At 33.9% G+C, this 20,498-nt stretch overlaps 1 protein-coding gene across 5 annotated transcripts in view; it reads left to right on the top strand.

Moving 5' to 3' along the window:
* Nucleotides 1-20,498, top strand: part of LOC105832790 (extracellular sulfatase SULF-1 homolog) — a 68,109-nt gene that overhangs the window by 27,227 nt on the left and 20,384 nt on the right. For all 5 annotated transcript variants that reach the window (XM_012674048.3, XM_012674046.3, XM_012674049.3 and 2 more), the window contains exons 2-3: nucleotides 9,169-9,487; nucleotides 10,373-10,612. In XM_012674048.3, the coding sequence (XP_012529502.1) occupies nucleotides 9,238-9,487; nucleotides 10,373-10,612 (490 nt within the window). In that variant the 5' untranslated portion in view covers nucleotides 9,169-9,237. The remainder of the gene's footprint in view (nucleotides 1-9,168; nucleotides 9,488-10,372; nucleotides 10,613-20,498) is intronic.

Below are 20,498 nucleotides of genomic sequence, written 5' to 3'. Positions count from 1 at the left end.
AAGTATATACCTTTTTAAGATACTTTATATATTACAATGCTATATATTTTTAATGATATATATGGAAGTATATTGCGTTGATTCTTGTGAAGCGTGTTCGTGATTTGTAAATATTTGGTTTTTAGATGATTGAAAGCTGCGGATTTTGTCTCGAATATAATCATGTAATAACAAACACGCCGAGAAACGCGCGTTGTCTTCACCAGAGGCATCTCAGGTGAAACCTACAGTATTCTCCTCGGCAAAACCGCTCATGTCATATTCATACGTTAATGTCGACGCGAACGAAGAAGAGAAGAGGGAAAAGAGACCTTTCACGGTGTACGCGTATACGTAGGACGCGACTCGTAGTAGAGAGTCGCGTGGGTTGATAAAGTCGATGCCGCCAAGCAGTCTGGCATTCTCCGTGTTTCTTCGTTTCTCGTTCTGTCGTTTCTTCCTCTCCACGTGGACTCGTCTGCCGATCTTATCCTTCGCTCTTTCCCATCATCCTTTGCTTTACGTCATTCTCTCACACGTGCGATGTTTACGCACGTCGTAAGCTACGCAATCTTCGCTACGTATCACCTTTTTCTTGTCATTAATTCCACATGATTATTCATTACGTCAAGATGAAACATTTACTAAACATCGAGTTTTCTGTGACTATTCCGTAGGCCCTTTAACATATATGACGTTCGTGATTATGAAAACATAAACCACTTGTCATTTCGTAAGATTCATTGGATTTTTGACGTTTACCTTACCCACAAAAGTGGATAAGGTAAACGTCACAGTGGTCGGACAGTATCTACCCTAACAGATTATCTACACATAAACTTATTAATCTTAAATACTTTTTATAATACTTTTGATTAAAATGATATTAAAATTTATTTATAATCTTGAATTTTTTTAAAGTTTACTTAATTTTAATACTATAACAAAAAATATTTGAGATTAATAGTAATAAATTTTGTGTAAGTATATATAAGTACATATCTGGTCACCAAGATATTTATTATTTTATCTTATTCCTCCTCTTAATTATTTAGGAAAATTTATTAAAAACATTTAGTGCGTCATGTTAATTGTTTCTGTACTAATGAAATTATAGAATTGGAGTGTTATAAAAACGACATAATTAAAAAAGTAAACTTTTTTCGATTGAATGTTTGACAATAAAATTTTGTAACTTTTTTTTAAAATACGATATTTTAATGCAATGATTTTATTTACTGGATGCAAAAGGAATAAAGGTATATATGGTTTTTCAATGTATTGAATTGCATTAGAATTACCTTTTTTGCAAATAAAAAGATAAGAAAATTTTGAGTTATATCATTGTAGCAATCAAATAATATATGCACATGCATAGAGCAATAGGGCTTTAAAATTCCGACGTTTTCTTAATTAAATCCCCCGCTAGAGAAGTGCATTATCAGATAATTATGAAAATGATATATGAAGATGCATTCGTATCTCATTATTTTTTTAAAGATATGAAAAATTCTAGACTGTGAACCCTGTGGCGTAATCTGTCAACGATGGTGAAATGTAAATTTGAGATTGCAATCTGTTAATAACGCTTATTTAAAAACTGGGCGAAAGATTTTCAAGTTTTAATAAACATCATGAATGAATTGTAGAGAGATGGAAGTGAGAATGTAATATTCTCACTTTCCGCGTGGAAGTTCGAAAGCTTTCGAAATTATCATGCACTTCACGGATGAACGCGCAGTGAAAGCACCGAGCTGTTAAATCGACTGATAAAAACATTGTGTGTGTGTGAGAAAGAGAGAGAGAGAGAGAGAGAGAGAGAGAGAGAGAGAGAGGGGGAGGGGGAGAAACTTCTTTCTTTCGTCGTCTTTGCATTCCGTAATTTTTGATTTATTTTCCTCGCAACTCTTGATATCTATTGTGAGGAGGCACCACTTCGTCTCTCCACTCCCTCTTTTCTTTTATCTCGCGAACGGAACACGTTCATTTAATCGGGGTCCTCGAGTTTCCGCTCTTGCGATACGATCTTGATCTCTCTCTCTCTCTCTCTCTCTTTCTCTCGTGATTGTCGAGACGCGCTCTCCTCAAGAGATCTCTCCCTCGAAATCTCCGATCTCATCTGAACAATAACCGCCCACACGTCACGTCGCCTTGGTGTCATGCGTGCGGTGCCCTCATCGTTCCTCATTTTCACGCTCCGTGGACGCTCGTCGGGTTCAGCTTCGACGTACCTTTCATCCTTCGTCCGCATTCCGCCCTTCGTCATCGTCCTCGACCTCGGTTTCTTATTGTATCGACGAAGAAAGCTGTCGTTAACAACGCCAGCTGCCACGAATTACTATTATCTGGGCGCCAGTATCTTCAAAATTAGGCGATGATTGACAACTCTTTTTCCACTTTTAGGAGATACAATTCACTTGAGCAGCACTTATAGCCGTAGAAATATCACGTAAAGTGGAACGTTTCTATTATATTATCGTGAAAAATTAGATAAGAATTTGTGGATATAAATTTCGAGCACAATTAAAATTTTGTTAAGCATATTATCAGCTACTATTCAAAATTTAAATATTGCTCTAATAAAATTAATGAAACTTGTGGAAAACACTATATTTAACTTTATAACATATTATCATTGAAATCAGTGTTACATAAAAAACATTAATTTTAAATCAACAATATTAGTCTTATATATATGCAAGAATGTAAAATCTTATTTAAAGAATTTGATCTTTGACAGAAATGAAATTTCTCTACACAAGCAAGTTGTTATTTGTTTAAGATTATCAAATTCTTTAAAGATTTTATATTCTTGTGTATACATATAAGAGAATAGTATTGTTGATTTGAAAATAATATTCTTTCTCTATAAAAAATACTCTGATATCTCCCCTTTACTGTCGGATTTAATTTAATGCGTAACAGAAAATCTACAACTTTAAAATATTTCTCGCATATATTGCGAAAATAGGTGTAAAACAAATGGATATGCAAATTGAGACGATACATAAATCATATCCGGTATGTTTGAGTAATTAGCTGACGAATATGTGCGGTTTCAAAGCAGATGCAGGAAATAGCCATCACACAATCGTCTACGTACACGCAGATGTACATGTGGCTAAACAATGCTAAACAGGAAATGTTTCTTGCGTTAAATTTGTTCGATCCGGTGTCCCCATTTCGTGTGTCGAATGCATATTTTGTTTCATTATTGCCGCATCTTCTAATTCATGGGTCTAATTGCATATTAATTTGATGTTATATAAATCATTAGATTTTTTTTTCGTCACAATATATATTAATTGTACGGAATTATTTTGAAGCAAGTCATTACCTACCATTATTTTAACACGTTAAATAAAAATTTGCAAGCATTAGGAGACATTAAATAAATATGAAATAAATTAATTTTTCTTAATTTCTCATTTATGTTATAGAAATATCTTAAAAATCTTTTGGGTACACACAAACACACACACACATTTTCTAGATATTTTATCAAATAATTTAACAAAAAACATAAGTTATATTAATAATAAATTTTTAAAAAATTTATGTACATACGTTTTAGCTTTTTGAATTATACATCGGAGTAATAACTATTAATTGAATTGGTTATAGATGAATCTTGTTTTTTTTAAATTCTTATTTTAGTTTTAATAGAAAATTTAAAAAATGTTTATAGAGGTAAAACTTCGTATATCACTATTTGTTATTAGCCAGAAAGTTCATGGTTTTCTACGAATTACCGAGTATTTTTATGATGTTTATCGTTATAATATTGTGGAAAACAGTAGCCGGGTTACGTTTTCAAGCCCGCAAGGTGCAATTCAACAACGACAAACGGATGTAATATAGGCCCACATATATAGACATATGATACATACGCATACTTACACGTTGCGCAAAGTCGAAAGACCTATGTGCACGTGTGCACTCGTTACATTATCTGATTGTGCTAAATTCAACGCGCGTTCGTTCCTGCTACTCTATCCAGGAAGTGACGTCAGGTATCGCACAGTGTATGCACAGCAAACGCATGATCGGGATTTACGTGTGTCGACTTGAGGATCAATAATATGTCAATATCATTTTCTGGTCTAAATTTATTTATTTAGAAAACTAATTTCTAATTATGTATACTTTGATACGTATTAATGATAAAAATATTTTATTCAATTACCTTGTTTTTAATGCAAACTGAAAAATAGCGATAATGTCTTTACGTAGCTGTTTTTTAACATCAAGTCAATAATCTGATTTTCTTACTCTGTGCATACACGTTTACATATCTTAGGAAAAATTTATTAAAAATCGAAATACAAGAAAATCGTGAACATATGTTAAAAATTGAAATGGACATGTAGAAAAGCATGCTGCTTACGTATGATAACTTGTATACGATAACGTTTTTTTCTCTTCGCAGATAAAAATGAATAAGTAAAATAAAATTGTTCAAAAATTACAAATCTCTCGGAGTTATCTGCGTTGATCCTGCTTTTCCTTTTGTCGCTCGTGTCATTCTCGAGTGTGGTTTGCCTACTCGACTAGAAATGAGGTGGCTATCAATTAGCAGTAATTAACGCGAGATCAGAGGCTCGCTATCGAATAGTTCGGGCCGAACGTGACATGGCTTTCCGACATCTTTCCAGCCACATCTCGACTTGTCGCGCTCGTATAACACTTGACATTAATTAGTAATCCATAATAACCCACACTACGCCGATCGTGAGGCAGGCACAGTATGCACGAGTGGCTCAACGAAAATATAACACTACGTCTGAGTAGTTACAAAATTATAGAAGTATTATTAAACATGAAAAAGTGTATATTTTTCTAGTTTTTTTTTTTTTTTTTTCCCCATAGAATTACGATTATGGCTATATTGACATATGATCGTAATTTATTGCACTGAAAAATATTGAGTGTTAAAGTAAGTAGTGCTGCTTATACTCATGCAGTATATTGACGATGTTTTTATAGATGTATATGCTCCCACGAACGATATAAAAAAATGAGTTCAAGGATTACGAGCTTACTCGTATATAGATGTCTCGAAGCATGGGTATCCTTACGGAATATATTACGCATATTCGAAAAATATATTACAAGTTAAACACTATCCTATTAAATCGTATATTTCTTCTTGTTTTTATTACTATTTAATTGCAGACAAAAAATATTAATATCTTGCAATGATCAGATTGATATATTTATTTTAACATCATTTTTTCCATATTATGTAAAAGATGTTATAGAAGAATGTGTTTTCTTATTTCTTCTTGAAAATAGAAACTTTAATACACGTATATAAAGTAACATTTTCCACGTATTCCATAAACGATGCTCGCGTTTTAAAATGTATCCTGCATATAAGTGGTAGAGAAGCGTCTTATATCTCGCGACTGGATGGATAGTTCGTGTTATCTGGATTATCATTATCCTTAAGCCTCCCTGTACGATCGACGTGAAATACAACGTGCAAGGTGGATACGTACAAGATGAAATCTCGCGAGCATGGATGATCGCGCCGATCGAGGTAGAGTCCAAGTGGTATCCAAGCAAGTGTTATATACCCTGCGTGGATACGTATATTACACTACGTGTACTTTACGAATGCCGGATCCGCGGGTATCAAAGGCGTTCTCCGTGCTTGTATTTATTCGCAGACTCGATGGTATTTCAAGTGCGGACAGGATTTGAGGCCCTCGCCAAGTGAGCGCCGAGGATGTGTACTAACGAATACGTAATACACGGCACATAGCAAATAAATGTTCAAGAGAAATATAAATAAGAAACGCGTATGCAATAGATAAGAATTTGTTTAAATCTACACATTTTAATTTGATGTATGTATGTGGAGCAGTTTATGCATTTGGACAGCAGAAAGAGTATTTTTTCCATTTTAATGAAATTATTCATTAATTTAACTATAAAAATGTGTTGATTTTATACAATTGCGTAGATTATAAGCTCTTCGAAGCGATATAAGAAAGAGAATTTAATTTCAAATACAATATTGTAAATTTTAATAAGTTACATACGTAAACTGCATAATCTGCAACATTGATTTTTCAGCAAAATTTGAAAGATTAATTTTCAGAATAAACAATTTGCATTGTTTATTACACACATTACTATTAAGAGATTCACAAACTTGTATTGTAATTATTCGTATCTTATTCGTATTAATACAATTCTATAAGTGACACCTTTGGTATTTGAGCGCAAATCGCGAAGGCGTTTTGAATATTTATCAATATACAACATCCGTTACCATCCACCCACATTTACGTCCGTTCGAGCATAAATTACTTTAATCGTACAGCTCTTCCTGGAGAAGTGACGCAGGAAACCATTTTGGGAGATCGCAAATACGAGAGCCGAATTAATTACAAATGATAGGATTATTACGTGGATACGTAACCATTGAGGTGTTGAAATCGGAAATTCTGCTGTAGATTTAAAGAGTGATACATTAATCTATATCACTTTTATCTGCATTATTAATATGGGTACACAAATTTATACAGGATATTACAGTATTTTGTAACATAATATAAATATGTTTTAGTTCTTATTTGTTTGAGAAACTCTCTTGCACCTGAATAATTAATCGATACGTTATTCAAAATAATTTTAATTTTATAATCAAACATCGGGAAAACGCTAACATATACAGTAGACGAAGCAAAAGGGAGGACGTAATATGAATATTTATTGCGGAAATATAATTATTTTAAATGTGTTTAGCTATTTATATTATCAACTAAAAAAGTAAGCGCACATGTTTTGAAAGCATCACTCGGTTTCTGAAAAATCGAATTCAGACGCAGAAAGAGATTTATATTATGAGAAATCTAATAAAATTCATTGCAACAGGACGCGTACGGAAGGATACACGACAGGGTCAGCGCCGCGAAGGCGCTGCGATTTCCGCAAATAATATTCTTCCTTAACGCATCCTCTCGAATCGTGGGAACTCTTCATCCAGCATCGTGTGCGTTTACCTGCAACCATCCGCGTCCATATTTGACTGTCTGCGAAAACACGCTCTAGCACTCTTCCATTCGTTCAGCCCGATCGGGCTCTCACGTTTGAGTCTCGCATCATTCGATTTTCTTCTAGCTTCCAGATGTCTTAAAATATCACCTATCGTGTTGCTCGAAGCTCACCTCATGTTCTTTTATTCGTCTCACGTGCAATCGATAAATGTGGTTAGGAGTCTTGGATAACAGGAGATGATGGAAAAAATCGTAAGATTCATTGCAGTGCCGTTTGCGAAATGTTTTCATTTGGTATTCTAGATTGGTATTCTCATAAAAAGTTACCGAGAAAGTTGATTATAAAAAAATCACGGGTTATGAGAAAGATAAATTTAGCAAGATGATAATAAGAGTCTATGAATATAATATGAATGTAATAAATATAATACGAAGATAATAATTACACAATATAATAAAACAGATTGTTAAACAGTTTTTAAAAAATTGTTTGTTTATCAGATAAAATAAAAAATATTGTCCACGTTATGTAATTTGTAAGTATTAATTTGTAAATATATACGTATCATTAATTTTTAAAAACAATTATAAAAAACAAATTGTGAAAATGTTATAAGATTTATAAAAAACGCAACATTTCAAAAAAGGTATACTTAAATGGTTGTTTAGTGGTTCACACATATGATTGTGAGATAATATTTAAAAGATTTGGAACAAAATCTTTTCAACGTAATTTAAAATATAATATTGAGATATAATTTTTTTATCTTTTAAAGATGATTAAATGAGAAATTTGTGACATGCTTTACGATCCCTCTCAATAATATACACGGCTAAGTCAATAATGGGAAGTTAATTCACGTTTGCACGATTATTTATCGCTCTTCTAATTCTTCGTAAGACCTTTGCAACACGATGAGGCCTGCCATAAAATACGGACCATGCGATTATGGTCTTGTTCCTCACTTTTACGATTCGGCAAGGTCACGTAATTTCTTTTTTCTTTTTTCATCTTTTATCTCTCGTCTTTCTGAGTAACGAGACGTGTTTAGTAGTTAGTTCGAATGATCACGTTCGCTCTCGGTAAAGCTTGATGATGAGCATACGCGCCGGGGCATCTATGGCTAATCGTGTCGAATCGCCAGTAATGCGACCCGTTAATTGTTTCGCACGATGCGTGCAACGATCGCGATGTTGGATACGTTTGCCGCGTTTATTAGAGATAATTATCGTACTCAAACTGTTCGTGGATATTAAACGGATTATGTAATACGTTTTGGTCGTGCGAGAATTTCATTCGCGGCCATATCACGTCACACTTAGCGTACAAATTGTACGATTAGGAATGTGATTCGATGAATATTTATTACGTGATATATGTACTGCGCCGTACATTTTGCTATAAGTATCTAATTACAAGATATTCATAAACTACGAAAGAATATTTTTTCTATTGTTATTGTTATAAAATTGTTAGAATTCAGAACTGATTTTTAAAGCGCTTCTCTATACGTTTTATTTGTAAATATTATATAAGATTATACATATAAGATTTATTATAAGGTATCAGATTCTCTATACAATAATATTAATACCTATTTATATTATATGTATTATATACACATCAGTTGCTATTTACGTATTAAATTATATAAAGATTAATGAAAAATAAGGCACGCTTGCTATAAACATAAATGATAAAATAATCTTATGATAATACAAACCTGTCTATGATATAATATTATTTGAAATACAATATTTTTAATTTAGTATAAAAAAATACGAATCAAATATCGAACATATTGTGCAGATTTGTAGAGATGTATTTGCAGTTATTTTTATTTAGGACAGCACGGAGAAAGGATTAATCATCGAAGCTAAATGGAATCTTGTAAGACGTATCTCACGTAAAAGTTCTTATACGAATTAGTTCCGTCAATCAGTACAATATATGAAGTAATAGAAATTGCTACTGGAACGATTTCCTATGACAGTCGATTTCCTTCTTCAACGTAATTACCTCGCCGTCTTTTTCAATTTCTTTCTTTTTTTCTAGCGAAGATATACGAGGCGGGAAAGATTCTTTAAGAGCTTCTTTTTCTTTTTTTGCCGCGCCGCGATCCAATTACCGTCGAACTCACGCGCCCATTAACGTGATGCGTGCTCCGTTTTCCTGTTCCAGACACAACCATGGTATGACACTTGATTGAGGTAGCCAGTCCATAAACGACCACCAACCGCTGCCGCCGCCATGAGCAAGCTATTTCAATTTCTGGCTCTCCTCCTGTTGAGTGTCAATGCCAGACGAACCGACGGAGACAGACCTGCGGATGACGCGTACGCTGGCCAGCAGCGTCGCGGCTCCCTTCACAAGTCTAATTACAACAGCAATAATAATTACAATCATCAGTCGAACTCACCCTATCTGCCGCACCAGCAGCCCAGGGAGCGGAAGCCCAACATCGTGCTGATTCTGACGGACGATCAAGACGTTGAATTGGGTTCGTAGCTGGACGACAGGATTGAGCCTCTTCTCGGAAGCCGAACTGATTGAACCCCGCCTTCCGCAAATTTCTTAATTTTAGTAGCAAAGCACATGATCAGTTTGTTACCCTATCGGCTTTTTCTATCTTTTATTTCGCGGAGTCGATTGGTTTGGCTTCTGAGAGTTTCATTTGTCGCCGGTATAACTTCTCTTACGTGGAATACAAAGTTCACTTTGTTTATTGCGTGCGGCAGCCCGCTGGCGTCTTATCTCGTCATCGCGATATTAGTCTCAGTCCTTACGAGAAGTATCCGCTCCGAGAGATATCGCGACATGTATCCGGAGAAAGACGCGTGCAATATGCAATCTTATCTCTAACACCACATATAATGTTACATGCATTTATATATTTCACTAATTCGTCTTGTTAATATCAAAGTAGATTGCAGGTATTTTCAAGCAATACCCGAAATCTTCGTTTACAGATATTTCGAATGATTTAGAATTGATTCCTTTCGAGAGAGCAAGAAATTTCTAGAGAGTAATTTTTTTTAATATCAACGAGTTAAAGAGATTATCAAAATATACCACAAGATTAGAATTTAACGCACATTTTATCTCTTTCAACGATTCGTCTTTTTACAATCCTATAACAACTGTTACCCTATTATGCAAAGCTCACAACACCAAATGTGAATCATGTGATTCATAGTTGAAACCGTGTATATTGTGTGTAATGAGCATTAATAATACATTTGCATTCAGCGCATTGAGCTACGCTATTGTACCAAAAGCGACGCGATTAAGCGATTGCGGGACAATGGACGTGCCTTGGCGTACGTGGATTATGCCGGGTAAATGTTTGACCGTATCCAAAATAGTTGTCTCGTATCCATCGCAGGTTCGCTGAACTTTATGCCACGGACTCTAAAGCGAATAAGGAACGAGGGCGCCGAGCTGAGACACGCGTACGTGACCACTCCCATGTGCTGTCCGAGCAGGAGCTCTTTGCTCACCGGTCGTTACGTTCACAATCACGAGGTCTTCACAAACAACGACAACTGCAGCAGTCCCCAGTGGCAACGAGATCACGAACCACACTCCTTCGCCACTTATTTGAGCAACGCGGGATATCGGACAGGTAAGACGGTCTCTTCACAGTTCATCCTATAAGCCTGGTTGCATGATTATAGTCCCCCTGCTTCGTGATCTCGCATTTTGCGAAGAATCGCACGCACGCAAAGCGTTTAACGATATTATTGCTGCATCGAAAACACAAAACACCAGTCCATCCACATGAAACTTCTCCGATACATAGCCCGAGTTGAAAAAAAAAAAACGAATTTTTTCTGTTGCTTAAACAATTAAATTTTTGTTTAATTTGAAATTATCTTAATATATTTTAATATAATAAAACGAAATAATACTTTATGAAAGAAGGATGGATAAAAAGATGGGGCCGGATTTTGCTTACTTTAAAGTGGCAAGTAAAAACAATTTTTTGTAGTTTCTAGAATCATAACCTAATTTAGTAATTTAATTTTAATTTCAACATTTTTGTAATTTGTTGAAAAAATAAGTTAAACTTAGCATAAAAAGCAATTATGAGAAGTGTACGTTTAAGTACGTTAATAAAATTGTCAAACTATGATAAAATATTACGTGAAAATCGACCGGTATGTAAACAATTCAAATCAATAATTCAAGAAGGCCTTAACCATAGTGGAGCTCGGCGCTTACAAATATTTTTTGCGCAAGTCTTGTAGTTTCCAATGTTGAAATACTATAATACAATACAAAATACTTCGGAAAAAGTTTTTTTAAAGACGTAATAAATATATGCTTTCAAATACCATAGTCAAGATTTAAAATATCCTATAATGTGTCTCTTTTTTAGATAGTAATATTTTTCTACTTTTTTTACTAAGCGCGCACGCAGAATCTAAACGATTAGGGAATTATTGAAGATAAGAATATTAATTGATTCGTAAAACAATAATAAATTACGGTATAGTAGATATTTGAATACTTTATATGATATTTAATACTTTCCCGACAAATTAAAATGATTTAAAAATCAGAATTAGATTCATTAGCTAAAAAAAAATTTTACTTGTCGCTCCGGCTGTCAAAATTGGCTCATTTTACCTATTTTTCTTTAAATCGCAATTGTTATCAGGTTTTAAATTACTTGAAAAGCTCGTAAGAGAAGAGCAAATCGAAAATAGCTTCTCGATGTAGCTATTATCTTGAATGCGTTTATTATTGGCACGAGGTGAAGAGAACAGAGCCGTTATTGTCCGTTGCATTGTAATACACATAACTCGACCTTCGACCGTGTAAACGCAATCAGGATAATCGAGGCACGTTCAATTGTGAGAAGTGAGATTTCTATTTATCTTCCTATGCCAGCACAATACGCTCTATGCGTAACTGGAGTCAAGTACGGTCAGCGATAAATCCTCGTTACGTAGGTCGGCGCGAGCCACTTAGGCCGGGATTTTCAATCAGAATGGGTCAAAACCTTGCTTTCCTTTGTCTTCTTTTTTTTTTTACCTCCTTCACTACCCTCACATCGCGTATAAATTAATGTCGTCGCGGTAACGATTTCCATGATCCTTATTCGCGCGTCGTTAAAACGAAGAGGCAAGTCGACGTTCCCTATTTACATACGGATGCTGCGCCCGCGGGCGGCATATTCCCGCAATTAAAATCTCGATTAATCCGCGCATCCTTTCCCCTCTCCTCCCTTCTTCTCCCGACGTTCCTGCGTTCGACATGCCGGCACCCCACGATTTTCATTCTGCGCAATGAATCGCGCCAAATAGGACGAACACGGCAATGCATTCCCGTGAAATTCCCGAGGCTCGATCCCGCCAAGCTGGGTTTCATCCCGCCGCGATTGTTCGGCGAGCGTTACAGGCTCCCTTCCTCCCGCAGCTTCCTGTCTCGTCGCTCGACGAATCGTGCTGTAGCTCTCCTCTGGAGGGCCAAAAACTGTTGTAACGTACACATAATATCGCATTTGCCTTGCAATGCTATCGATCGAAAATCCAAATATTCGATCACGTCGATTGTGATTTCTTTTATCAATCACCCGCGATTCAGATCCATTTAGCATTGATCAACTTACGTCCGTAAATTTGCAACTATGTATAGTGATGTATTTTTTTATATTTTGGCCAAAAAAGTATTAAATATGCAAATATTGCATATGTTTTAAAAAAACTTTTATTTTCTTAAAAAAAGAAAAGATACAAACGGAATTATTATTTGTGTTATTTGTTTATATTAACAACATTTATTATATTTTTTCCGAAATTAGAGGCATATTTAATTTCTGAAGTTTACGGTATTAGTAAAAGATACTTTTTGTTATATTTATTTCATATTATTTCTCTTTAGTTCCCAAATTAATTGTTCGGAATTCAAGTATTTTTTCTTTGATTATATGATTAAGGAAGATATTAAAAAGTATAATAAATTTTTTTTTTCAAGAATGAATAAAAATCTAATTTTATCTGGAATTTTAATAAAACTACTGAGAAAATTTGAAAATTTTTACGGCATTTTTTACAAAATTCGAATAACACACATGAGATGTGACCTGAATGTTGAATGTATACATGAACAATTCGTTTGTTCTTTTCCAGTCAGTTCAACATGGCATACGTATGGTATTTTACGTGACCTACTTGCTATTTGATAATTTAGATCTCGCCGAGTGCTAACTAAAAGCGTGATCTTAATATAATAATTCTTTGCTTGCAAACTTAACAAGTTTATTCAAGATCGTGACCAGTAATGAAGTATTACTTATTCTAGATCGCACCTGTAGCGATAAGGCGTTACGTGGTAGCGTTATAGAGATTACAGGCAAATTCGCCGTGTTCGTGGTCGCGACTTAGTGCTACGTTTCGACATGATGCCCAATGGCATTAACATGCTGTAATACAACGGATAGATGCATCAGTTGCGATGCTACATGCCTCGCTGCGTTTATCGAGAGGCGCATGAACGTAATAGAATCTGTCCTCCATGGTGGATGTCGCGGGCTTTACCATGTCATATTGCATTGCGATCGGCGATTTCTCTTATCGCTGAAAGGCGTCATAAAACGTGTTAGCGCGTCCGCAAGAATTTCTGATGGACCGTAAAAGACGATTGTGACTGCCTGTCGCGAGCTTGTTATGAAATAAATGTCGCGTTTCTTTTTTACAAAAAGAAAACTTGGGTACATCAGAATTCCATTGCGCTTATATACATGTGCGCGTGGGAACGATTTCTATCTACCAAGGATCGATATATAAAATTTCTAAAGTTTCTAAAATTCGAGTTTGAAAAGATTTATTAGCTTCAATTGCGATTTAACTAAGGAGTTTTCAATCTCTTTCCAGATTCTATCTAGAAAAAGAGTTAGGCCCATTTCCACCAACATAGATTAACTTTAATCTCGTTTAACTTACTCTTTATTTTTTTCTAATTTTTGGAACTAAAATGAGATAACAAGTAAGTTAAACCGTAACTGAAGTTAATCAACGTTGGTGGAAACGGACCTTAGAGAATCAGTTAAAGATAATTGACGTTACCAGGACTGAGCCGAATGCGGAGAATGCAAGGCGACGATATATATTCTGGGGCGCAAAGGGAGGCAAAAATCTTCTCGCGATCGCTGGGGCCAATCGGTGCGACCGCTCACCGATGTCGGCTCACCTTGCACAGACAGGAGAGAGAATCTCTTCTGCTTCTTCTTGTTCGTCGGTATCTTCTTTTCCGTCGCGTTCAATCGCGACCATATTCGCATAGGCAGGACGTTGCTCCCTGAAAGTGCAGCCAGCCAGCCAACCAGCCAGCCGGCCGGCCAACCAGCCAGACTTCAGTCGATCGAACCACTCGTACGATTGCTACAATTGGCGATCTTCCAAAATTCGCGTACACATCGTATTCCGCTACTTCCGGTGCAATGTCTGCGCCGTCGCAAGATCAGGTCCGAATTCATCTGGAGAAGATTCGTCTGGATCGCGGCCGAAGGTAAAAGCGCGGTTAATTGCGATATGCTGGCCGTTTTACGATTTTCTCGAGAATGATCGTTAAGGACATAATGTTTTCAGCTTGACTTGGTTCGTACTTTATTAACATGCATTTTAATTCACCCGTGAAACTCATCTTGACTACACATCGTGCATGACCTTATTCGGTCTTTTTTTCAAACTTAATCTCGCGCTAATTAAATACTTACATAATATTGCGCAGAAGGTAAAATGTTGTTAATTTTATCTCACTTATATTATAGTGCATAAACTAAAAAATTTATACATTCAAGATTTAATTCACAGATAGATAGGAGACAAATTTTTTGTTATAAACCGAAAAATTGAATTAGGAATTATTTCAACAACACATTATCTGTGTGTATACACGCAAAGAAAGAATTTTAGCGATGAAGCTGAAGCATATCGATAATATGTAATTAACCTAAGGACTGCTAATATTGTAGCTGTTGAACATCTTAAATATTTATTGAAATGCAAAAATGCTATAGACAAAAATATTTGCTGCTGAAACCAAATAACATTAGCTGAATCGATTTTGCTATTTTTTTTGCATTAAAAAATTAGTAATATTTATAGTGAGAGCTGAGATTATATAATGCTTTAAATCTTTCCTAAGGAAAATTTTTACTATTCTAATATAGATACTAATATAGATACTAATATTAAATATTTAAAATTTTAATATTAATATTAATTTAGAAATTTGATATTTTCTTTAGGGAAGATTTATAGTACTAGCATCGAAACATATATAATCTCAATTTAAGATTTTTAGTCTCTATTACTATAAACATTAATACAGTTTTTATTGCGAACAGAAAATAAAATGCAATTCAGTTAAATATTATTTCTCGGTTCTGGTAGCGAATATTTTTTTCTTTATCTACATTTTAACAAATAAACTTTGGTAGCAACGACATTAGCTATCTTTTTAAGGGCACAGTTTAATGCCAAGCTATATATTAGCTTTGTTAGCTAATTCTTCCTCTGCATGATAGAAAATTGAGAATAACAAAAGTTGCTCATTTAATTCGACCGTAGTGTCAGAGTTTTATAAATGTAGTATTTAAGGAATGTTTAACAAAGCTCTACGATTGCCAAATAATCAGACGGAATGATCATTTCAAACTTGCGAAGAGGAACGTGTTTTGCAAAGTACTGATCAGTGGTCGTGCTTTAGGGAAAGAAAAGAACTTGTTTTTTGTTATCGTCGGTTGTGTTATGCAGGGTGTCCCTGACCAGAATACCGGGACTGGTTGGCCAGGCGACAAATTTTCTTTGTTATCTTCATGAGAGCATCTTGTGAACGCATACGTTACTCGGTCTCACCATTAAGGTGCGTTCGTGACTTTAGAATTTGATATGTAGATGCTTGATAAATTATTCTGCGAATATAAAGTACAAAAAAACGCAAATACAAGAATTGATTTGCGATGAGCAAACATATGATAGCTTATAGTATTTATTTTTATTTGTACGTGTATTTATGTAACACTTGTATTTTCTTAATTATTTTAACTTTTATACAATAAATGGAGATAAATGTAAAATTTCTCGTATAAAAGTAACACCAAAGAGTATTTAATGTGATTCCACTATTTTAACGTTTATTAACTTTGACTGCAGATTGACCTTTGAATATATATTTGGTTAATTAGATTAATGGATATATATATTTTTGAAAGAATGATGGGCTTTGCCCCTTCAATAAACTAATATAAAGATAAATATAAACTTACTACAAGATATTTAGAGGATTTAATATGCATTCAATAATAATAAGATTTTTTATTTTTGCCTAAAAATTGACGAGTTTGATATATCTAATTGTCATGCCATATTTAATCCTATCCTAGATGATCTGTGTCTTGCAACATCAGTTACAATCGCGAACGTTTTAACGTGAGAGGTAGATGGAAAATAGAGACAGAATAAAGGGAAAAATCTTTATGATGTAATCGAGATTTGCATGAATATAATGAGACAAATTAGGACCCATTATCTGACCTATCGTAATAAATGCATAATAACAATGGCGGAGATGACGCCGTTGGTGACGTACGACGATCATAAGGAGAACATTTCTATATCCGTTAGTGCTGAAGAAAGCTTTGCCGACACGTGACGCGGTATTGTTTCAAGTGGCTGTAGGAAGTCTGATTACCATAATACGTACTTGTACTTGTTAGTACGCGCTGCAAATATCTCCGCTATTTCGCAACTAATAGATGAACGTCTTGATTTCCGGTGTGTCCCTCTCAACCAAACGCAATGTCAACGAACGAGAGAGAAATACTTTAAGTGACAACGATTTATGATTCTGCGTGAAAGTAATGAAAAGTTCTGGAATTGATTATAAAGATTTGATTTTTATATGATTATTTTATATTTTTGAAGAGGGAAATAATACGCTGAAATAATTTTCTTTCTTTAAGCAGCATTTAAGATTAATCAAGTTTTATTGATTCCTGTAATTATAAATTGTAACTTTAATTGTAATTGCATAACTTTGTTTTTAACAAATTGTTTTTATAATTTATCGAATATGTACATCAAAAATGATTATCGATTAATGTGTATTAGAATTCAAAACTTTTCATTTAGATGATATTCAAAGCAAACATGCTTGTTCTTTTCTCACAACAAGAGTGCACAAATATAGTGTACAGACTCGAGCTCAATATACCACGACTTGGATACATTTACATAATGCACTCATACACCTTTTTATTAGTGACACTGCAATAAAAACTTTAGGAAAGATGTAAAGATACAATCTAATTTAATATAATAAGAGAATAATAAAACAGATAATAATTATAGTTATAATATATTTTGATATAGAAAGTGTAAATTAATAAAAACTAAAACTTATTTTTTATTCGTGTTATTTAATTAAAAAGGAGCATTTGTCGTTGAATTATGATAGTAATGAGAACACATTCTCGTATCAATTATTAATAAAAACGGATATGTGTAATATGCATGTGTCAAACAACATTACAGTAAAATTATTGTGTATGTGGCAAAAATACATCATATATAAAAAGAAATATAAACATTTTATGGAGCATCTTCACATTTATTACAATAATTGTTGTATAATAAAAGAATCAAAGAATAAATTAGTATCCGGTATTTTCTCGCAATCTGTTTTTTGGAAATGTTAAGAATTTCGTGCCTATATCACAAAGCATTTGAAGTAATTCTGAAATATTGCCTAATTTTATTTAGACTCTCCCTCCTCTGTGTGTTGTGTGTCAGATTTACAGATGTCTTCTTGTGCAGATCACATTATGAATAATGATTCGCGTACAACGTGAAATCTCGATTCATCATACCAGTCTTTTTACGAAAATAACGTTGTTCGTTAAACAGCTCGTTAGGCTGTGGCGGTGGTGCGGAAGCATGCGATGTACCCTTAAATCTCGGCACGGGAACGTTTCAGCGCTCGGTAACGAACATTGGGGTCGACATGCGAACGAATAAACGATCAAGTTGGTCCGAAGCGCACCGCGCGTGTTTCACTAGTATCCCGAAAAGCAGGTTAATGCTCTCGCAGCACGGAACAACTTCCTAAAATAATCGCGGACTTCCTTTGTACCGTCAATATTCCGGCACATTGTGATATTCTAAGTTCATTCGCGCCGGTGATCTTGAATACACAGTTCGTACAAGGGTACATTAATTATTGAAATCGCAGAAACAAAATTATACTTTGCTCGATTAAATAAAAGATTAATAAAATATCATTTATTATACATTTTTAAATCGTGAACTTTGGCCCGATTTTCTGATAGTTTAATCCATCTTCAAAATTCTCAATCTTTTTCAATCAAAATTCTTTGATCTTTCTTGATTTTTTAAATATTTTTAGATCGATTTATTCATTTTTATTTTCACAATGGTGGCACATGGTATCGATGTTGTCAATGTTTAATCATGGTGACTTCAGCTAACCTACATTCTGTCAAAAAAAAGAAAAAGTGTTTGCTATAGCGCTTTCATCGTTTTATTCTATTTCGTTTTGTTACGTCTAAAATTCAATCCGCGACGGGCGCCAGAATATTAATGGCGCTCTTGCGTCTCTTTTGCCTTCTTCTTTATCTATTGGAGATTCCATTTTTTTGCAATCAAATGCCTTGAAAGGCAGCGGCTGTTTCTGAGTTTTAATTCGCACGTTGTGATGTTTTATTGTAAAATTATCTCTGGCGGTGTGCTTCTATCGTCTTCGAAGCAACAGGTGCTATGCGTAACTAACCACAATTCGGATAATATAATCGCTCTTTATTTCAGATGTACAACTTTCACGTAGTTTTAAAATTTTTAAACGTTTTTAATATCGACAATGTCATGATAAATAACACAAACTCGATCATGTTACATGAAATTTATAACTACAACATGCAGTAAATTATATAAATAAACTTTTTTAAATTAAATATAAATTTTACAAATTATTTCCAAGTTTTTAAATATTCAATTAAAATCGCCAAATTATTTATTTTGACCGATGTAAATCTCTGTGCAAAAAAGGTCAAACTGATCATTCACATAATCATTTGCAGCAACGATCTATTCCTCGTACTTATACTAATTGTTACGCAATCAGGAATGACGCTCCCCTTTTTAAGACATTACTGATTAGCGCTTAACGAAAATAAATGTGATTGTCTGATTTCACTCTGACAAAAAACTTGTGCACGCGCGCATCGAATTCGCCATCGTATGACTGTTATAAATAAGCACTGATATATACGTGCCTATGCTGTATAAGGGTAGAAAGAGGATACGCGAGAGTAGAAATAGAGGGAGACCGAAAAGAACGACTTCACCGTGGTGCCTTTGAATTAATTATTTGATGCCGCTTCGTATGAATAATTCAGGTTTGGGCGGATGAGTCTTAGCGGGGGAAACTTTTGCGAGAAGCAAAAGCTGGAAAATGGAATTGCCTTTTGATTTATTACCAGTACAGCCGAGTGAAATGTACTTTTTCAATTTTTTGTAAAAAAATTATGCAATCTAGGATTTTCTAATCTTTTATTATATACTTTTCTTCCCATTAAAACAAACAATTTTTATTGCGAGAAAAATTAATTTTTTTTAGAATACTCCTTAATATTTTGATAAAATTCCTTTATAATTAAAAATACTTAAATTAAAATATTCAAAAATTATTTGGCAAATAACTATTAAGAGATAACTATGCATTCTGAAATGTATTATGTATAATGATATTCTATAATAGATTGCACAATTTAAACCAGGCACATTTTTTACATGCACTTTTTCATGTATGATCTTTCCTTTTTTAGATATAACAATTTAAGAATTAAAGAAAGAAAGATCTTTCTATTATATTATATTTTGTTAATTTTATATTATTTTTTATTAATATAATTCAACTATATTACATAAGTATAAAACCACTTACATTACGTTAATTAAACTGAAAAAAGAATGCAAATATTTAATATAAAATTTTTAGTATTAGAATGTGCTTTATATCAACAGAGTGATATGAAGTTTTTTTAGAGTATTTGCATACTTCTTCATATTTTATTTAATTTGTTTAATTTTGTTTAATTTTACATATACATGTATTGCAATGTCGAAATGTTATACCGAATATAATCGAATTATGTTATGAGTCACTTTCTGTGTCGAGCGTGTTCAAAACACATTAATTATATCGCCATAGTTTTGGGTATAAATAATGTTCTCTTTCTCTATTAATTTAATGTCTACCGAATGTGTTATATTTCATGTTTATCGTTCGTTGAATTCTGATATTTCGTGCATTACAAATTACAAATCATGAAACAATTGGAGAAATATTGATATATATTATGTATTTGCTTTTTTATGTATTTGCTAATTGCGCGCTTAAATAAATGTTACGTGCAATAATTTAACTGAACAGATATGGAACAGTAATTTGCATTTTATTGCACAAGTTTATAACCGAACGAA

This window comes from Monomorium pharaonis, chromosome 3 (genome assembly GCF_013373865.1).
Source record: "Monomorium pharaonis isolate MP-MQ-018 chromosome 3, ASM1337386v2, whole genome shotgun sequence".
NCBI classification, from domain to species: Eukaryota; Metazoa; Arthropoda; class Insecta; order Hymenoptera; family Formicidae; genus Monomorium; species Monomorium pharaonis.
The sequence above is the reverse complement of the archived record's forward strand: the minus strand, read 5'-3'. Positions and strand labels throughout refer to the sequence as shown.